Source organism: Macrobrachium rosenbergii, chromosome 25, assembly GCF_040412425.1.
Source record: "Macrobrachium rosenbergii isolate ZJJX-2024 chromosome 25, ASM4041242v1, whole genome shotgun sequence".
Taxonomy (NCBI): domain Eukaryota; kingdom Metazoa; phylum Arthropoda; class Malacostraca; order Decapoda; family Palaemonidae; genus Macrobrachium; species Macrobrachium rosenbergii.
In genome coordinates, this window is record NC_089765.1 from 9,067,202 (window position 1) to 9,085,436 (window position 18,235).

The following is an 18,235-nucleotide window of genomic DNA, read 5'->3' on the forward strand; positions in this document are numbered from 1 at the left end:
CTTTCCTTTTATAATGTAAGTGATATTCAGTCCATGTACTACAAAATCAGATCATCAACTTTTGAAGGAGATACTGTATTGTAATTCAACTTTTTTTTCTTTTACTGAGGACTGTAATGCACAGAATTCATGCAAATACATGAATTAGCTCTCTTCAAAATAAGAGTACAGTAATGGGCTTGTAATTAAATCATTTCTACCTGCTCATATACAAATATTATGCTTTGTAATGAAAGTATGAAGGTTTTATTGTTTGTTGAGCCAGAATAGCAATGTAAATTAAAAATGAAAAAATTAGGCCAAATTTATTGACAATTTGAGTGTACAGGTACATGAAATATAAGCTAGGTATACCTTACAATTAAATATCTTAACTATCAACTCTTCTATTTATGTACAATATTTAGTTTCAAGCAACCTTAGCTGCAGTCAACTAATTAAACCTACTAGAATCAAATACAGTTGTACCTCAGTATACTCAGACTGACTGAGTGCTGACACAGGTCTTACTCAAGTGTTCTGAACCAGCCGTGGGTGGATTTGAGATATTAAGAGAAGTTGCATGAGGAGGCTGCCAGTTCTGACAAAAATGCTTAGAAGTATGTTAAGGAGTTCAAGGATTATGTAGAGGGTAAAGGTTTTGTTCTCCAACAAGTGTTCTATTGCAATGAGACAGGCCTTTTTTTAGAAGAAAATGCCAAACAGAACCTACTTCACTCAAGAGGAGAAGTCACTGCCAGGACATAAGCCATTGAAGGACATACACGCTTTTGCTCTGTGGAAATGCAAATGGGGAATTAAAACTGAGGCCTTTGTCTACCACTCAGAAAACCCGAAGTTTTTTAAGAAAATATTAGGAAAAATAAATTAAATGTGATGTGAAGGGGGGCTAACAGTGAAGCTTGGGTGAAAGAAGTGTGACCTTAGTGTCAAGAAATATCTCGAGGACAAACAACAGCCTCTCAAGGCCCTTCATGTGCTGGGCAGTGCCCCTGCTTATCCTCCAGGCTTGGAGGGTGAGTTGCCTCCAGGCTTTGGGGGGTGAGTTGCTGCAGGAGTTTAACTTCATAACAGTGAAATTCTCGCCCCCCAACTGACTCTCTCATCTGGTTCACTGACAAACAAGTCATCTTTAATCCTAGGAAACTCTACACTGAAGCATTATTCCAGAGGTGCTTTAAAGTGACTTCTAATACAGACTTGACCCTTAGAGTTCCAAAATAACCAATTTAAACATTGTCCATTATATATCAAGCCTCATGAGACAAAGCCTAGGGGGATATCTCTTACAGGACCATGGACTCTGCCTGGAGGAATTTATGCCAGATGCTCTAGCAGAATAGAACTTTGAAGGCTTTGAGGTTGGGCCTGTTATGGAGCAGATTGCTTCTCTGGGCAAGTCCATGGGCTTGGAGGTCAGTGATGACCTTCAGAGGGAGCAGCAACAGACAGTAGCTGAGGAACTGTCTTCAGAGAGGAGGGAAGGGACGATGTCCCCAGTTCATTAATGAAGGAAACTTGTGCACACTGGGGAAGTGCCAAGTTGCTTGAAAAATATCACCCTGACAAAGCTGTAGTAAACAGTGTTATCAATCAGCTGAGTGACAATGCTATTCCTCACTTCAAGAACATTTCAGATCACAGGCAAAAATAAGTATCATAAAACCAGTCCAGTCTCAAAAAGAAAGCAGTAGAGAGAGACAGACAGAAAAGAGAGCGAACCCAGTTGTTGGCCTTTTGTATGGAAGGGGATTCCCCTTCCAAACACTAACATCTCTCCACCTTCCTATATATGCCAACAACTCTAAAAAAGTACAGGTAGTGTGAGAATAAATTTTCATTTATTTCTTATATCTGTTTTCTGCAAGTTTTGTATGAATTCTCATTAATGGGTTTGTTTCATCCAATAGGCATTATTCCTTAAAAGGAAAAATTTGTTGAGTGCTCAGACAATATGCATTTGGACAGCCTTCTGAAAGGACTAACACCAAGTACTGAGGTACCACTGTATTTGTAAATGATAAAAGCAATGATTTAGCCATAAGTTTAGAACCTGATTGCCATTTAAAGCTGAAATATGAAAAAACCATAACACATGACCTATATAGCATTTATGCAACAAATTAAATAAGTTATGCATTACAACAGTAAGTCGAAAGACTTTGTGTTTTTCATCATATGCACAGTACAAATACTGAACAAAATACAGGTTTTTTGGTAAAATAAAACTGTTTTAATATATAAAAAAAAGCCTGAAGGGTTCCTAAGAACCAGTAAATGATATAAAAATATAAACGCAGTATCCCTAATTCTAATTTAATGTAAAGTATCATATAAAAAGCTTTATAAATCAGTCAGAATTTCAATACCCACAAGAAGCTGAACCATGAAATATTTTGATAAACAAATGTCAGTCAACAATGAAGCAACTTAAATAAATACTGTAACATCAAAGTGCTTTGTTGTATACTTTTGGCAACAGCTACATCTTGCAAAATATAAATAAAGTGGTGCACCACTGGAAGGAAAATTCTGGTATTCAGGCAGCTTTTGAGGGATTGACAGGAGTACGAGCCCAATGTCCAGAACAAAGGCAATTTGAAGCCCAATGCTGATCCCATACAGCATCAACATCCCCCCACCAACTAGCTCTTACACTGCAACACCTGAAATGATGATGCATAACAATCAGATTATAAATAAACATCAGCTTCAGTTGATAATTGATTTATGTAGCAAAACATTTTCCATACAAACCCATCAATCATACTGAGCCAAAGTCGTGATAACCATTTACCCAGCTATGCCCTTGCTAAAGTCCTCCAGGTGATAGTATGAGGAATGCTAAGACTGAATGTCCAAGCATTAGTTGGCAGAGACTACCCAGCTTATGCTATAGCATAGAATAGAAGTGGTAAAAGAGAATGAGGAGAAGGGGGGCAGGCAGCGATAGGTGGACTTATGGGAAAAATATGGTTATAAAAATTTGTATATATACTTCATTGGTTTATAGCAAACCCATCAATCATACTGAGGCTGAATATTTTGATTGGAAGTGGAGCTCTGGAAGAGTCTTAGCCTTTGAAAAAGCACAATGGAACTATCAGAGCACCTGTGGATGGGTGGTGAAGGCTAGCATCAAAGTATTTTCATTAGTTACTGTGAGTAGTCACACCCTTGAAGTAAATTTTTTGTTGGATAACACACAGCAAATAGATCAATCAACATTACAGCTGAAACAGCTACCCAGATCCTGGAAGCTTCTTCTATACATCTTTCTTGGGAGAGAAAGATGAATATCTCAATGTGGTTGACTGACAACCCTTGTACCTGCATCCATGAAGACTTCATGCTCTCAGTCATTTCTTCCTTGGCCAGCCTCAACTATTGAAACATCTCCAGAAAACTCATTGATGACATGCATTAGTTAGTAGGATCCTAAGAGACTGGAGACTTTAATCCTTTGCTGATGCATCAACACGAAAATTCCTAAAAACACAGGCAACAGCCTGGTCCTTCTGAGGCACTGATGGATGATTTCTCCATTGTAGAGGAAAAGTCATGTGCACAAAGTACATACTAAGAAATCAAAAATGATACCACCCTACCAAAGACCAAAACTCACTTTGGAGACTAGGATTTTCCACAGGAAAAGACCTTCAGAAGATACTGGATTTTATACTTCAACAGACTGATGTTCCGCCATATGATAAAAGGCTACCTTGATGCCTTAAATGTAGACACTGCAGTCACCTGTACATATACGATGAAGACCTCCACCACAGAACAGGTGCACAGAGTTAATGATCCATTCATCATACATTCAGTTCAGTGGGAAGAGTGCAGCATTCTCAAAAAATATGAACCATAGCTTCATAAATGGAGTTTCTTGTGCAGTGCATGGCTTGGCTGTCACTAACTAACTAGAGCCTACACTTTCATAAATGGAGCCCCTTTTCCCACTATAGCAGGTGGTCGTGCCCTGATGGTTCTAGAGTTGCCCAGAAAAGTATCTTCACTGTCTCAGGTCATTGCTTACACTTAACCCTATCCCACCCCCTACTCACCACATCCTTACAATGCTCCTTCTGGTGACTCTGTCCATTTCTTGTGCGAAGCCCCTTCTCAGGGCTCAACTTTCCTATATCACCTGCTGGACTGCCACTATTGGCCGCAGGGTGAATGTGTCTGGGGACTTGTGTGGCAGGTCCCTGAGATAGAAGGATAGTGAATGCGGACTGTCACTGCCACACCCCACCTTCAGACCTGAAGGACCTGCAGGATGGAGTGGTTGTCCTTGTAGGTGACTGAGGGGCCTACACCTCTGATGTCGTGAGACTTGACCCTGCTGAGGGGTGCCTCCCCACTATCCTCAGAATTTGTAAGTCCTGACTACTGAGACTTAACTCCAGAAGGAGATGGTGTTCTTGGAAACCACCTTATTCCTTGCTGTACTGACAGACAGCTTTCTACCTGCAGGTCTGTGGGGGACTCTTCTCTTCATGTACAGGTACTGGCCTCGGGACCCTGGCTCGAGAAAATGACATTTTGTCCTTGTCATCCCCAATAAAGACTTTCAAGGAAGGGATTGAGAAGCATAACGGAAGGTATCATCGGGGATCCATAGATAAAGGTTATCCAGCAGCTCCTTAGAAAGCAGGGCTTTTTGAAGGGGGCTGCTGCAGCCACTGCAGATAACCTCAGACTCTCCTCCACCTAGGTGCATCAGGGAAAGTGGACTGAATTCTGTGGTTGGTGCCATCAGAGGGGTCATGATTCCCTCAAGACCTCTGTGAAGAACATGGTGGACTTCCTATGTCAGGAGGACCTCTCAATGACATTGGTCAAGGGCAACAGGGTAGCCCTCACCCAAGTATTCAAACTAAGGGATATTGACTTGTCCAACTCCTGGGAGTTGTCTACCATCATTAGACAACTTCTACGGGGGCTCATAGGAGGGAAAGCGTACGCTGGCTTAGGACCTTTGTAGTGCTCCAACCCTTTTGGCTGAGGCAAAGGGCCAAGAGGAAAATCATATTCAAGGTACGGTCCCTGCTCGACAACTTCCACAGGAACTCGTAAAGGGGGCAGCACAAGCTGGCTTAGGACCTTCGTAATGTCCCACTCTGGGGGTCTAACCTCCCTTGGAGCATTCTTCTTGAAACCTTTAATGATGCTGGACAAGTCAATGCCCCATGGCTTGAACACCTGGACGAGGACTGCCTTGTTGCCCTTGTCCACTGTCACCAAGAGGACTTTCTCCTGGCAAAACTAGACAAAGTCCACTACTTCCTTGACAGAGAGGCCTAAGGGAATCATGACCCCTCTGATGGCAACAACCACAGAATTCAGGCCACTTTCCCTGATGCACCTAGGTGGAGGGGGGTCTGAGGTTATCTGCAATGGCTGCAGCAGCCCCCTTCGAAAGCTCTTCTTTCTAAGGAGATGCTGGATAACCTCTATCCATGAAGGCATAGGGCGGACACTGCCTGATGATACCTTCCGTTGTGCTTTTGCACTAGAAGGGTGGGAATCTGTGGAAACTCCCTCGGGATGCCTATCAGCAAGGAGTCACCAGCATCAACTGAAGGCACTTGGACTCGAAGTCTGCTGAGGATCTTTCTCATCTGATTGAATATAGGGAAAGCATAGATAGATATCCAGATTGCCCCACAGGTGCTGGAAGGCATCGTTCTTCAACACTCTCTGGTTGGGGACTGGGGAGCAATACAGGGGAAGCTATGAATTATGGGCTATGGCCAAGAGGTAGATCACCAGGCCCTTCCAAAGTTCCAACAGTCCGCTTGCCACTTCCTGATTTAACGACCACTTTGTTCCCGCTGAGCTGATAAGCAATGACTATTATTCTTGCTCGAGATGTACCTGGGAGTCAGTTCCAGGCCCAGGATTGCTGACCACTTGTGCACCTTGACAGACAGAGCGCATAGCTCCAGACAGATTGTTTCGGTAATGCTAAACACTTGCCAGTTTCCACTATCGGTAATTATTGGTTCTAACCCTAGTTCCAACACCACATAGTACTGCTGTGATTTGCACCAGAGGAGCAGGGTGGTAGAGACAGAGTACCGTAGAGATGGAGTTCAAAGTGAAGCCTCAGCACCAACAAAGAAGGAAAAAAAAAAACCCCCATCTAAATTTTAAGAGCTCCTGTGAGATGACAGGTAGCTGAAGACACACCCGGCCAAAGACAATATAAGTGTTCTTGCCACGACAGGAATAGCCTAGGTGCTAAACCTCTCTGAGTCTGCCATGCTTACAAGCATACATACCCAGGTAACTGTCTACTAATTGGACACGAGATCCAAACTCTATAAGCCCAGGAGAAATCCCATTTACCAAGCAACACTCAGGGTATACCCTGTACAAATATACCCTGTGCAAGTCATATATGACATTCAGGTGGGAACCTAGCAACAACCTACAGAGCTATCTTTAGTTCGGAAGAGCTTCAAAAATGATGGCCCTGTCACAGACAAGATGAGGAAATTGCTCTCAAAACTAAGTACAAAGTCATACCTTACATGGTCAACAGCAAAGCTCATGCCAGTCCATCTAAACAGAGTATGCAGCACATACTCCACAGAAGGTGGACCTGACTCCAATCCCAGTCAACTCTTACTTATGAGAGACAACTGTGAAATACTCCAGAGACTGGACCCTAACAACTAATAGAGTGTTTCTCAATCTCTTTTAACCCTGCCAGCAAAGCCAGATCATGGAAAATCCAAAGGGGAGAGTAAGATGGATAGGAATCTGAGCAAGAGAAGTTGGTGGTCAGTTTAAACAACTAAGGAGTCTGTCCCAGAGGTCTGAAGTAGACTGTTGTCAAGAAAAGACGAGCAATTCCCAAATATGGCAGCCAAAAAATGGTTATGTTACACATAGTAACTATCCCCGCACCCCCATCCTTTTCCCTACCCTCCTACTTAGCCAAAGCTGGAGGAGCATGGAAGGACAGGGAAAGACTCCCTTCCCTTCCTAAAGGAAAAAGTGGGCTGAAATACTGGTCGGGGATTAAGGAAGATTCTACTTACCAACCCAGAAACCAGAAGGTCTAGCCACACCCAGGGTATTGTTATAAAACACTTTGCTGCTGCAATAATTTGTTGGTGGAAAAGAGAACTTGGGACTCCTGTCCCCTCTCCACTAACGACTCCCTAACACCTCTGAACGAAGTAACATGGTACAATCCTAATTAAAGAAACAAAGAATGAAAGTATTCTATTGCAAAGATGGGGAGGAATAAGGGAGACTACACTGCCTTCCTGCCCCTAGTACGAGTCTTATTTCCCTTTCAATAAGAACCAAAAGGTTATGATAATCATTCTACTGTGGAAGAAGCTGTGATCGATACACAAAGGCCTTCTACATGGTAGTAAGGAAGTTGTCCGCTTGATTACTGGAAAATCAGAAAGTTGACCTGACCAAAACACCTCAACATTTTAAAATGCAACCACAACAGTCAGAACTGCTTTTGCCTCCTGAGAGGCCTTACAAGAACTTCACTCAGTAAGGTTCATGACAGGACAGTGGTGGTTCATTCCTCAAGATCATTAGCCTCACCAAGAACTGTCAATTTATGTACCAACATTACTGCAGGGGTACTGAGAGGAGGCAATTACAAATTCCCTAAATCAAGAGTTGCATTACCCACACAAAAAAAAAACACATCAACAGCTCTGAATTCTCTTTGGGAGCAAATGTATAGCAACAACAAAGTCAATACTGATTGATAACAACTATTACAAAGATGTAACCTCCTGAAATCATGGTTCGCCAACTCACAGATTTTCTTGCAATAACAAACATGGTAAATATATACAGTATACTGTGTCACCTCTCAAAATCATGGAAGAAAATCCAAGACTTCAGACCCTACTGCAGCAACATGTGTGCGTGCAAAAACACGCAAGTCCTAGCCAACAGACTAGAATGTCTCTTGTGAATGTAAAATCACAAGGAATTGTAGCACAGCTGTCCTGAGTGTGCACTACAAAACCTGTTGTCGAAACTTCGACAAGAGATATTGTATACTTTTCCGCAAGTTGTGGTATAGTTTTATGTATTCACTTTAAATTTACATAAAGGGGAAATGCGTATTCTGTAGAAGAAGGATATTATGTTGTGTTTGTATTTAGTAATGAAAAGCGTTGTGGCTATTTCGTGTATTTAATTGTAAGTATACGTGTAATAGTGCTTAACTACTGGTAACGGTTGTCTGTCCGGTGGTTAGTCAAAGGTTTGGTGTCGGTCAAAGACGGCCATGAAGTCAGTCTCTTCACGGCTTTGATACAGTGCGGTTTGAGCTAATGAGGACTCAAGAATGCATCCATAATTGTCGGTGCCTGCAAATCCACCTAAGTATTCTTATTCATTTTAAAGTACATTTAAGGAAAACTTCCTTTAGGAGATATGCATATCTAAATGTAAGGAGAATTTCTTGAGGTGTGCTTTGGATGAGGGTCATGAAATAGAGAGAGATTGTGCCCACGCCAATCTGACTACTGTACATCGAGCTAGGAACACTGAATGCACCAACAGTAAGTTAATATCACTTGTTTAGTTCATATAAACAACGCAATGTATTGATATAGTCACAATTTGAACTATCATAAGAATGAAGTAACCTGGGTGTTGAAGTATAAGACTTAGGCTACGATTAGGTCAACATGTTTTGAATTGTTTAGGCTATAAGATAACACTGACAGTTTGAAATGCTATACTTATTCTGAGTGAGTCGGAAGACCTGCTTATACACTGACAGAGAGTATGACCACTACAAACTTCTTAGAAGCATAGGTTAATAATAAAAAGCTACCCACAATAGTATTAGGAAGTGATATTGTGTCTCGACTGATGTAACGCGACTGCATATGAACAGAATTTTGGATCAAGGATACAAAGTACTCAAAGTACTGAACAACGGAGGTCAGTTGCACCCAACCACCTGCCCAGAAGGCTACGAAAAAGAGTTGATGTACATATGCAGAGAAGCTCAAGATTACCAACTCTCCCTCTACTCGTTGACTTCAGCTCCTGTTGTCGATGGTTGCCCACACACTGGAAAGTACATGCACTGCTACCTAATCCAAACTGACGTATCCCAGAAAAGATGTACCTGAACATGTCCACCACTGGAGCATACCTGATCATAAGACTGAGTCCACACCTGTCAAATACGATAGGATATTCAAATCAAATGCACTACAGGGAAGCACAAAAGGGAGGGTTAGCTGGTTTGTAGAACAGATGTCGACAGGACTGGGTTATCCTCAACACCTCGGGTATGTGAACAGTCCTAGGATCAAGCACTCGCCCACGTGTAACTGTGTGACTGTCCATGCACAGGTTCTCTGAAGAGACACAGGAGGAAGACTTCTCAATGCCATAAACACTCCTACGAGCATGCACATACCTAGAAAGCAAATAGCATTCGTTTCCACTATCATTCCTGTGAGGGTAACTGGAGAAAGAACCCACCTTGTTCTGCAAGTGCAGCCTGTGTGAACACCTTGCACTGTGTCCTCTCCCTAGATACAAGAGGAGCGCTGGCTCAAACGTGCGAGTGGTTGGTCCCAAGACTAAGTACCTGTCAAGCAAGCAGGACAAACAAACCCCTCTTGTGTAATCCTATGGCCCTCAGGATTACATAAGAGAGAGCCTTGTCTAAATGGGTAGGTACAGGAACCCATACCTGCCTGCCCAAGACTAAGATATATATATAATATGAAAGATGGTTTGTATTTCTGTAGGAACGGATATAAATACAGGGAATCTAATAAGAGTGATGGATTGTGTAAAAAAAATCACGTTTCAACATAAAATGGAGATTTAAGGAGGCCATTCACCTCCAGCTCTCTTGAAAAAGATGAGTGAACTTCATTCATGGGATGGAGGGAAGTTGGCATAATATAAATTTACAAGGTTAACTCACCTTGTACAATTCAATTTTGGTTCCTGAGGTGCCAAATAGTGGTAATGGAGAGGATCCAGATGCTGGATTGGTGGTAGAGCTCCTTCAAGAATGTGAGATTGTGAGTTGTTATTCATCACATTGGTTTCTCCTTGCCCAAATTCATACTGAAATTGATGGAAAAGTATTAATACTTTGGTCCTGATAAAATACATCCAGCTTCTGATACCTCAAAGCAAAAAATTAATGCCTGGATACAAGAGTACATAAAAACCATCAGGATCAATGCAAAAAACAGAAGACAACAGTTTATATCAAATTGGGTATTACGCAGTCATAAGCAGCAAAAGCATGGAAAATCTAGAGAATTTTTCATGTTTTATAAATAATTCTCCTCTTACTTTTTCACCACAAACCTCTTACTTCTAAATAGCCCTCCAACATGGCCAACAAAATTCAAGACAACTCGGTCCCTATTCAAGATACAGAAAGACCCCTTCATTGTGGATAGTAATGAGAAACTGAAGATAAAAGAATACTATTCTTGTTTGTCTGAAAAGAGAACAATACTTTTGCTTCAGCTAGTGCAAGGTTTATTCCTTTGTGTTTTTACTAGTGTCAGTAAGAGCTAACTGATTATGTATGAAAAACAGGCAAGTACATTCAATCAGTACAGTGCTGCTGACTTTAGGTTTTCTGAATACATCATATATACTAGAATTAGATACGGTTTTGTGTATTTTTGAGGCTAAGCCAGCTGCATTCTGTGTTTCTTACTCTTCACTCATTTTTATTTGAATTTTGCAACTCTCACCACTCCTGTCAGTAAAATGTGGGAAATACTCTTTCCATCTCCAGCCGTGAAGTCTTTTATCTTTTTCTTTTCTTCCTTTAAACCCTCAGCCAAAACCCTTATGGATAGAGTCAACAGACTATAAGAGAGCTCCAAAGGGAAATCAGCCTGCAAAGAGACAAGTTATAGAAAATATCACCTAAGTATGTCAAATGAGGGAACAAAAGACCGACGAGTCCAACAGGACATCGGCAGAAAAAAGGAATGAATTTGCTCCTCACTTAAGCATTTGGAGATTAGGAGATTCCACAACTGCACTAGGAAAACTAGTCCACATTTGAGCTGTAGCCAAGATAAAACTCCTAGCAACCTGAGTAGTATTAAACCTGATACCACAAAACAAATGTGCTGTTCGCAGCAGCAGCCTGCCTGTACTTGATTTTATTTATTCTGGTGAAAGTGCACTTACAAGTGGGCGGTAACCTGACAATGATTGGTTGAATGGAACATGTCCGAATATCGTTATATTTCATTACCTGACAATGATTGGTTGAATGGAACATGTCCGAATAATATCGTTATATTTCATTACAAGTATTTGGTGATCGGGATGAAAGCTAATTTAATAACCTAAATCTCTTTCCCTCAAACATGTGTTACGTCTGTTAATAAAGCTGATGAGTTGAGAGACAGAGAATGCTGTTGAGTGGAGACGCTATGAAAAAATATGTTCAAAACTCCAAAATTTAATGACATAGTTGCATAAGTTGTCACCTTGAAATGTCTTTTGGATACACAGTTTTCCAGCAGAACTTTATGTATTTGCTAACATTTTAGTGCAAATTGGAACATATTGCATCTTAAAAGAAACCCATAATTATTGACCTTTTCTAAATACTAAATTCTACTTTGAACACAGAATTGATAAATATTACAGTATATGAAATTTTATGGAGGGGGAAAATGAACAGACACCTATATCTTATGGCAGAAGAATGATAGTTCCCTTGGTTTGGGGCCTTTCAGAATGCAGGTGGCACTCTTGCTAGCAGTGATATACTACTTTGAATGCCTGTTTTGAAGTTATATCTGCAATTAAACACTTCTTTGGCTCTTTTCGTTGGCGTGCTAACTAATGCCCGTATTTTTCATAACAATTCTTCCTGATATTTGATAGCAAAATGGAATAAATAGGTACAGTTTAGCATAAATGTCTAAAAAGTAGGCCTATGCTGTGCTGGCCTTTTGTATAAATACAAATTATATCTAAGAAACAGCCTTAGCATTATATACAACACTGATTTAAATGAAACACACTGATAAATAAATTGAAGGACTTGGATGGGACACGACATTTTCATCTTGAGAAACATGCTAGGTCTAGGTTATCGTGCTCTTGCCATGTCCACCATGCTTTTCTGCCTGTTTTTCGTAGGCATGGCAAGATCACAGTTATGTAGCCCTAGCATTTTTCTTGAAACTGACAACTGTCTTGTCTTTCAAGATTTCTGCTAATGCTTAAACTCTGGACATTTTTTGGATCACTACTGTACAAAATAAACACACAATATATTTACTTGTAAAGGAAATGGTTTAGATGAAGCCATGTCTGCAAGGACACCTCGATGTGGGATGTTTAAAGGCAACTCTCTACAGACAACCTGGGTCTCAAGTAGCAAACATTCATCTGCAAAGAACATAATAATCAACAATTACGACAGCATTTGCAAATACACACAAATTAAACAATGAAGATTTAATAAATCTGTTTTGCCTAAAGAGAAAGTGCTAATCAAAACTTTCTCCTGGTGGTAAAGTACTTCCCTGGTAATTAAGTGATTTGGTAATGAAAATGAATGATAAAAATAAGGATTAAGCAAGGTAAATAACAGGTAATATTCATAAGAGAGCATTACAGTAGCTTTGTAAATTAACATAAAACTTGTCTGCTTATAGTTCAGACAGGGCAGAAAATTCCTTAAGATCAATGAGGGAAGTGCACATACTTGTGTTTCTCATCTGTTCTTTGTTTATATGAAGATGTATAAATAAAAGTACTGAGCCCTCACTCTCAATCATCCAAAAAGCAAATTTTCTGATTAAAATCACTACACTCAGTTTTTCATTAACATCAGTTCCAAAGCTTACTTCTGCCATTAAAATCTATAGAATTTTAGAGGTAAAAAAAAAGAGGATTCCCAAATGTGTTAACGAGATGTATGTCTGAATACAATGCATTTCGGGTTTGTTTTTCAAGCCTACACAGCACAGACCCAACGTGACCTACAACAGTACTGGAAATTGCCCATAAAAAAGGTTCTGTTCTCAACTCCTAAAAAGCAGCTGTCTCATTATCGAAATTTTTTATGAAAGGAATACAAGTATGCCATTAGCCACAATCTGTCTTCCTATGCTGAAGAGGCATCCTCCAGGGAAGTGTTTACTGAAGCTACAGATGAGATGAAAGTAGCAATTTCCAAATATTCCAGAGTAAATGCTATTATTACTATCAAGTTATTTAATAACGACACTGAATCACATTTCTAAATTCTCATACAGCTTGCTTGAACAAAAAAGGGATACAAATCATGGAGAATAAAGATAGATAAATGTAATTCTCAAAGATCGTGCATGACAAGAACCCAACTATCTTTGCAACGAATGAATTATAAGTTGAAAACTTAATGCTTTCAAAGTGCATACAGTTCAAGAGATTCAGACTATTGAAGATTAATAATGACTAAGTGTCCCTATAAATAGTCTTACCAAATAACTAAGGTACGTCAATAACCTCACATGGCTGGATTAAATATCTACAACCTAAGAAATGCCTTGCTCATAAATTTTGTAAATAGCCAAAAGATGGAGCTTTAATAATAAATGACCTTGTTAGGATTCTTAAGTATAATAAATGACCTTGTTAGGTTTCTAAGTATAATAATGTACTATTGCTGTAATATTTCTGAAATGTAAAAACATACTGAACTTACATGATGCAAATACCAGAGGAACTGCAATTAACTTATTTATCTTAGCTTTATACATATAAAGCAACTACACAATAGGGCTAGCACTTATTTTTTTTTTCCAGGATTATATTAAACTACTAGTCATAGCCACCAAGTTATGTTAAAATGTCCTTAACCTTCTACGTTGACACTAGTTAAACTGTACACTCAAATTGTAAGGTTTGCTTATTCTTCCTGTTTCTGCACTTCCCCTTGATGATTAACAATAATATCATCCTCAGTGGCTGCTGTTTCAGGATTGACAAACAAAAAGACCATGTTACTCTCTGGTCGGTCGCTAGCTGATTTTGGTGTGGGCATGCTACACTCATAGTATCCACTTGCTCTAGAAGTATCAACAGTCGGACGAGGCTTTCTGGCTTTGACTGGGCTTTCATCCTGAATTTCTGACACTTCTTCATCTTTGAGGATTTCACTTTCATAAATATCTCCTTCCTGTAACACAAGGGGATCAGACTCATTCTGTTTAACATCAGGGTCAAGGCCTTCTGCATCATCTACATATTCCTTTTGTTCCGTTGTACCTTCTGCCAGTATTTCCTCTTCAATACTATGTATTTCGTTTGGTGGTGCATCATCAGAATCTGTAGATTCATTACTTTGGATCATTTCCTCGGCATCGTTTTTCTGTGCACTTAGATTCAGTTTCAATTCTTTGTATTCCCGTTCAATATGAACTTCACATTCAGCTTCCTCTTCCTGTGGCTTGTCTGGCTCTAATGAACCCATGCATTCATTCAAAAATTCACCAGACTGAGTAAGTTTCCCCTCTTCTAAGAATGAAGATGATTTTCTAAATTCTTCCTGGGGCTTCTCAAGGGCCTCTCTCTCTGCCTTTTCTTCACAAATACCCTTCTCAATGCTTTCACTAGATCCCTTGGATTTGTGTGTTAAAACACTAACCCGCTTGGACTCGTCAACTTCTATCTTAACAAAAGGTTGGACTGCATGGGGTTTAGTGGCATACATTGGTCCTTCTTGAACATCCATTCCCACAGGCTCTCTCTTTGCTTCTTTACTTCCAAAACATGGCAGAATTGCTAAACATAGGAGCAACCAAAGTAACGATGCTGTCAGCCAATAAAGGTGAGGGCTTATACGCAAGCTAATAGAAGGCATTATCAAAAAGTAGAATATGGCAAAAAAACTCGATATGACAACTGGATATAAGACTGTGAGAAGCAAGACAATAAGAAGTCGAAATTCATTCTGAGTCCACTTTTTCTTGTTTACTAGGGGCTTACTCATTTTGAAGTATCACTTGCACTCATACACAGCTTCAAAGTGGAGATGTGATTTTAGTACGCTAGCATCAATTTATCTAGACGCTTTCAGCTTAACACAGTACCACTACTTGCACTGAAACTAAGAAATGCTTAAGGTTTGAATTATACTGCAGGTTAAAGAAAACTTGTGTCACTTCCAGCAAGCAAAGCGAAGATGGAATATTCCCTTCACAGAAATATACTAGCTGGCGGAGCCACATCCTGCCCAAGAGCGTGATAAGAGTTGATCACTCGAAACGGTCAGGATGCGGAGTGATAACAACACTTAACTGAAAGGTTAAACTTCAAATGCCCATAATCTAGTTACAGTTTCCAAAGTAGCATCTGTTTTACATATTAAAAAGAAAAAAACAAGAGAATATAAAAAAGTATTTAAGTAGTGGTTAAAAAAGAACATAATAATGACACCATAAACTATAATGCCTGTTATTTCCCATTCAGAATTCAGTCATTCTAATGACCAAACTAAAATAGCATATTAACAATTTATACTGATACATAAAACAGACTACATGAGAGTTGGATTATAATGGTTATGCTGAACATATTGTGAAGTAATACCTTACTGCTGAATCTTCAATGTATTTACATAACTTTCACATCCAACTTCTGAATTATTATTTAGGACACTGACTGGAATCTGCCTTGTGAAGTACTGTAGGCAGTACTAATGACAAATATTTTTGGTACAGTATTCCCTTTAATGGCCAGCAGCACTGCGTTCTGCCAGTTACTTTCCATTTATTCTTCTGATCTCTCTCCACCCTTTCAGAATGAATCCTGCAAGTCAACCCTACAAAAGTCTAGAAAAGTAGTTCATTGACTGATCAAAATACTTAGAAACAATACCATTATACTTGTTTAAAGAAGTTACAGTGCAATGGATCTTGGTTTTATGAATTGAACTTCAATCGCAGTTTTAATGAATAACATTAAAAGGCACACAAAAATAAATGGAATACATAAATGATCATTTTCACGATACATTTTACAATAAAAGTTTTGCCAGGTTACAAATTATTAATATCTGTTTACTGCTCTATTTTATATGAACAAACATTTCAAACCACTCCTGGAGGAGTTAAGATTTTTAGTTAGAGAGGTCTGACTAAACAATCTTTTAACATAACCAACTACATGTGTTATCTGCCTAAATGAAACTAAATTATACTTTACTTACATTACTTTTTAATCTTGGTAGATATATTACTGTTACTGTTTTTCCTTACAGCCCCAAATACGCTTCTCTTCTTGCTACAATCTAATTAATGTATACGGAGAAAATCTAAATTTTCAAATTACCATCTACTTAGAATTTCTTAGTGTTACTCCAATTTGGCAGTAGAAAGGGTGTTACAGTACGTGCCATTAGACAACACAGGATGCCCTTATCAGCTTCTACATCCCCTGAGTAAACAGATGCTACAGCTCACCAGATATTTATTATGCATGACATAATACACTACAGATAAACTTTATTACTTTATCTTTTTTGTCTAAGGTATCAAAATACAGTATTATTTTGATTAAGTACATATATAAAACACACAAAGTGTTCAAAGTATGAGCAGACTCTCAAAGCCTGATGTCTAAAAACTGAATAGTCTATTCAAGTGGCAAGATTATAGCTCACATCCTTCAGAGTAAGAAACAAGAAAGTGGAACAGCTATTTATTAAGTATATAACTTCATTTCATCTCAAAAATATTGGTTCAGCATGGCAGCTAAACGTAATATCATAATTACAACTCTAGCTGTGATTGTTCCGGTCGTCATAATAGCCTGTGTGCTCCTTATTACATTTGTTGTAATGCCTAATGCGAACAGTGGTGAGGTAATAGTGATAAGGATTGGCTCCTCAAACATCACCAAGGAGACAGAGCAGGTGAGGCCACAAAACAACCAACTCTTTGTGGTAGGACTGGTATTTGCATGTGGCTTATTTGTGTTTCTCCTGGTTGCTATAATTATTGCATTCATCTTAGCAAAGCAAGCCCGTGGTTATGTGATTGGAAGTGAAAACCTGGAGAGTAATTTGGTTGATACTACTGGAAATGAATTTCGTCAATTAACTGACCATAAATTTGGTGGTAAGGGTGATCAAACCAATGTTAATGGCACGGCCACATCTGATGCTGCAAAGAGACATTCTTCACCTGTTATAAAAAGTGCTGCACCTTCAAGCTCACAGAATTTGAACTTAGCTGGGAACCTAGATTCTAATTCCCCACATGAAAGTGGTTGCATTCAGAAAGTTCGTCCGCAAAGTTACGGAACTCTGAGTCGCACTCGTCTTATGAGTTCAGTGGATGAGGATGGTTATTATATTGACAAGTTTGACTATAATCTAGGTGACATAAGCCCTACAGATGAAAATGATGGAAATGTGATTGATGATGAAGTGCAATCTATCTTGACAAATTTGGAAGAAGATCTTCAAGGTGACATTGAGAAGCTTCAAAATAAAACTCCCTTAAAGAGACAACTTACAAAACAAGACACCTTTGAAAGCCTCCCTCCTCTAAAGTCTTTTGATAATTACTTAACGTTAGTGAGGATAGATTCTGCATCCAATTTTGACAGTGTACTAGAGCAATCAGGGTTGCAAGAGGAGACTCCTGAAGAAAGTGGAAACAAAAAGGAGGAAGATTTACAAAAAGAATAGAAGGTCATAGATTTCATATTTTGTTAAAACTGATTTTACCAAGATCTATGATGGATGACTACAGAGACCGAAGGACATCTGTCTCAAGCTTCAAGAGTAATTCTAGTGACAGCAGGCGAAGCTCAGTAGACCACACACGGAGATTTAGTATCTCAAGGCCAGACCAACTTGTGAATGATGAAACTACGGAGTCGATACTAATTATTGGAGAAAATCAAAACTCCTTTGTAGAGAGCAAATTCTGTCGAGCAGGTTCAATTCAGTATCGAAATGCTGGTTGGAAATCCTCACGCATGAGAAACGATTCTTCCTCTTCAACACACAGCAATGCATCTGGGAAACAAATACAAGGGACCAAAGAACCTCTTCCACAGAAAGTTATTCTTCAACTCACACCAGAAGAACAAAAAATATATATCCAACAAAGATTCATTGAAATAGCAGCCATTCTTGAGGCCAGTGGTGTAGATGAACATATTCTCCAGAAAATAAGAAGCGCTTACTGATTAAAGCAGTGTGGTGATGTTG

General features: G+C 39.4%; 1 protein-coding gene across 1 annotated transcript in view; it reads right to left on the minus strand.

Moving 5' to 3' along the window:
• Window positions 1-291: 291 nt before the first annotated feature.
• The window catches only part of MED16 (mediator complex subunit 16), a 59,363-nt gene continuing 41,419 nt past the window's right edge, over window positions 292-18,235 (minus strand). Inside the window, exons 15-17 of the mRNA XM_067126791.1 lie at window positions 12,305-12,414; window positions 9,956-10,101; window positions 292-2,666 (exon numbers count right to left, since the gene is read on the minus strand). Of these exons, the coding sequence (XP_066982892.1) occupies window positions 2,540-2,666; window positions 9,956-10,101; window positions 12,305-12,414 (383 nt within the window). The 3' untranslated portion in view covers window positions 292-2,539. The remainder of the gene's footprint in view (window positions 2,667-9,955; window positions 10,102-12,304; window positions 12,415-18,235) is intronic.